Raw genomic sequence first — 1,104 nt, 5'->3', positions numbered from 1 at the left:
CCATAATGAAAAAGTATAACAATATGAAAACAAAAATTTCCTTAGTTAAAAGAAGAACTGAATTATTTTTTTTACAGTGAATGAGTAAAAAAACAACAACAACAACAAAAAACCTAACAATAATTTGAAAACAAAGATTTCCTGTTCTAAAAAGAAACATGAAAAAAAAACACACAAAAAACAACTCCACAAACTAACCAGTGAATCGAAACAAAACAGCTAACAACAACTTGAAAAAAAAATTAAAGAGACGAATTGAAGGGTAAAAAAAAAGAAGAAAAAATCTTCTCCTACCTGTCGTTTTCACTCCGTGCACGCTCTTGTGCATGGCTGCCATCGTGGGGGAAACCTGGCCAATTAAGGTGAGGTGAGAGGGCGCCAGACGGCGGGACAAGAGGCCAAATAGGCTTTTCCTTTTTAGCGCTGTTTTCTCCTTTTGGGTTTCTTTTCGGCCGAAGCGCCGGTTATTATAACTTCTTTTTCTTCTTTTCTTTTGAAGTTCCCTCTCTTCTGCTTCTGCTCTCACGCTGATGAGTCTGGTCGTCTGCTGCTGGTGTCACGTGACCTCATAGGTGAGTCACATGGCGCGAACCGTTGGGATAGCCGGTGACGATAGCGATGATGAATGGTATCCCTTGGGCTGGCGGGCTGCCGGTAGTGGCTGGCACTTTCTGACACCTATCGATCACACCGCTCAATCTGGGGACGACATGATTAGATAACCGAATAAAGGTAATGATAGAGTCATGATTACAATCACCATAACTGTGGAAGAGTATAAAAAGGAAAGACTTTGATTATATTTCGACACATTTATGGCAGTTTTTTTGGGGTGATTTTTTTTAAAATTTTACCACACCAGGGCACACACTCCAACTACCCACCTTTACCAGTTGTAAGTTTCTTCTAAGTAACGACAATCAGAAAAAGACGCTGGGAACAAAAAGAAACACGAAAAGGACTGTGCCATATAAAAGCGAACAGCATTGTCTCTATAAGCGGATTCAAGCCTCTATAATTAATTCATATTTGTGCCCCCCCCCCCCCACTCCCATGCGAAATTTTTTTCGATTTTTTTGGGGGGGTTCTACCAGTATCCCGAAA

At 40.6% G+C, this 1,104-nt stretch overlaps 1 protein-coding gene across 1 annotated transcript in view; it reads right to left on the bottom strand.

Annotated features, from left to right (window-relative positions):
- LOC101858934 (protein FAM107B) overlaps positions 1 to 699 on the bottom strand; it is a gene marked incomplete at its 5' end in the record, with an annotated part of 18,932 nt that extends 18,233 nt beyond the window's left edge. The window contains 1 exon segment of the mRNA XM_005097313.3: positions 295 to 699. Within this exon segment, the coding sequence (XP_005097370.1) occupies positions 295 to 337 (43 nt within the window).
- Positions 700 to 1,104: the final 405 nt, after the last annotated feature.

This window comes from Aplysia californica, unplaced genomic scaffold (assembly GCF_000002075.1).
Source record: "Aplysia californica isolate F4 #8 unplaced genomic scaffold, AplCal3.0 scaffold00152, whole genome shotgun sequence".
Taxonomy (NCBI): Eukaryota; Metazoa; Mollusca; class Gastropoda; order Aplysiida; family Aplysiidae; genus Aplysia; species Aplysia californica.
The sequence above is the reverse complement of the archived record's forward strand: the minus strand, read 5'-3'. Positions and strand labels throughout refer to the sequence as shown.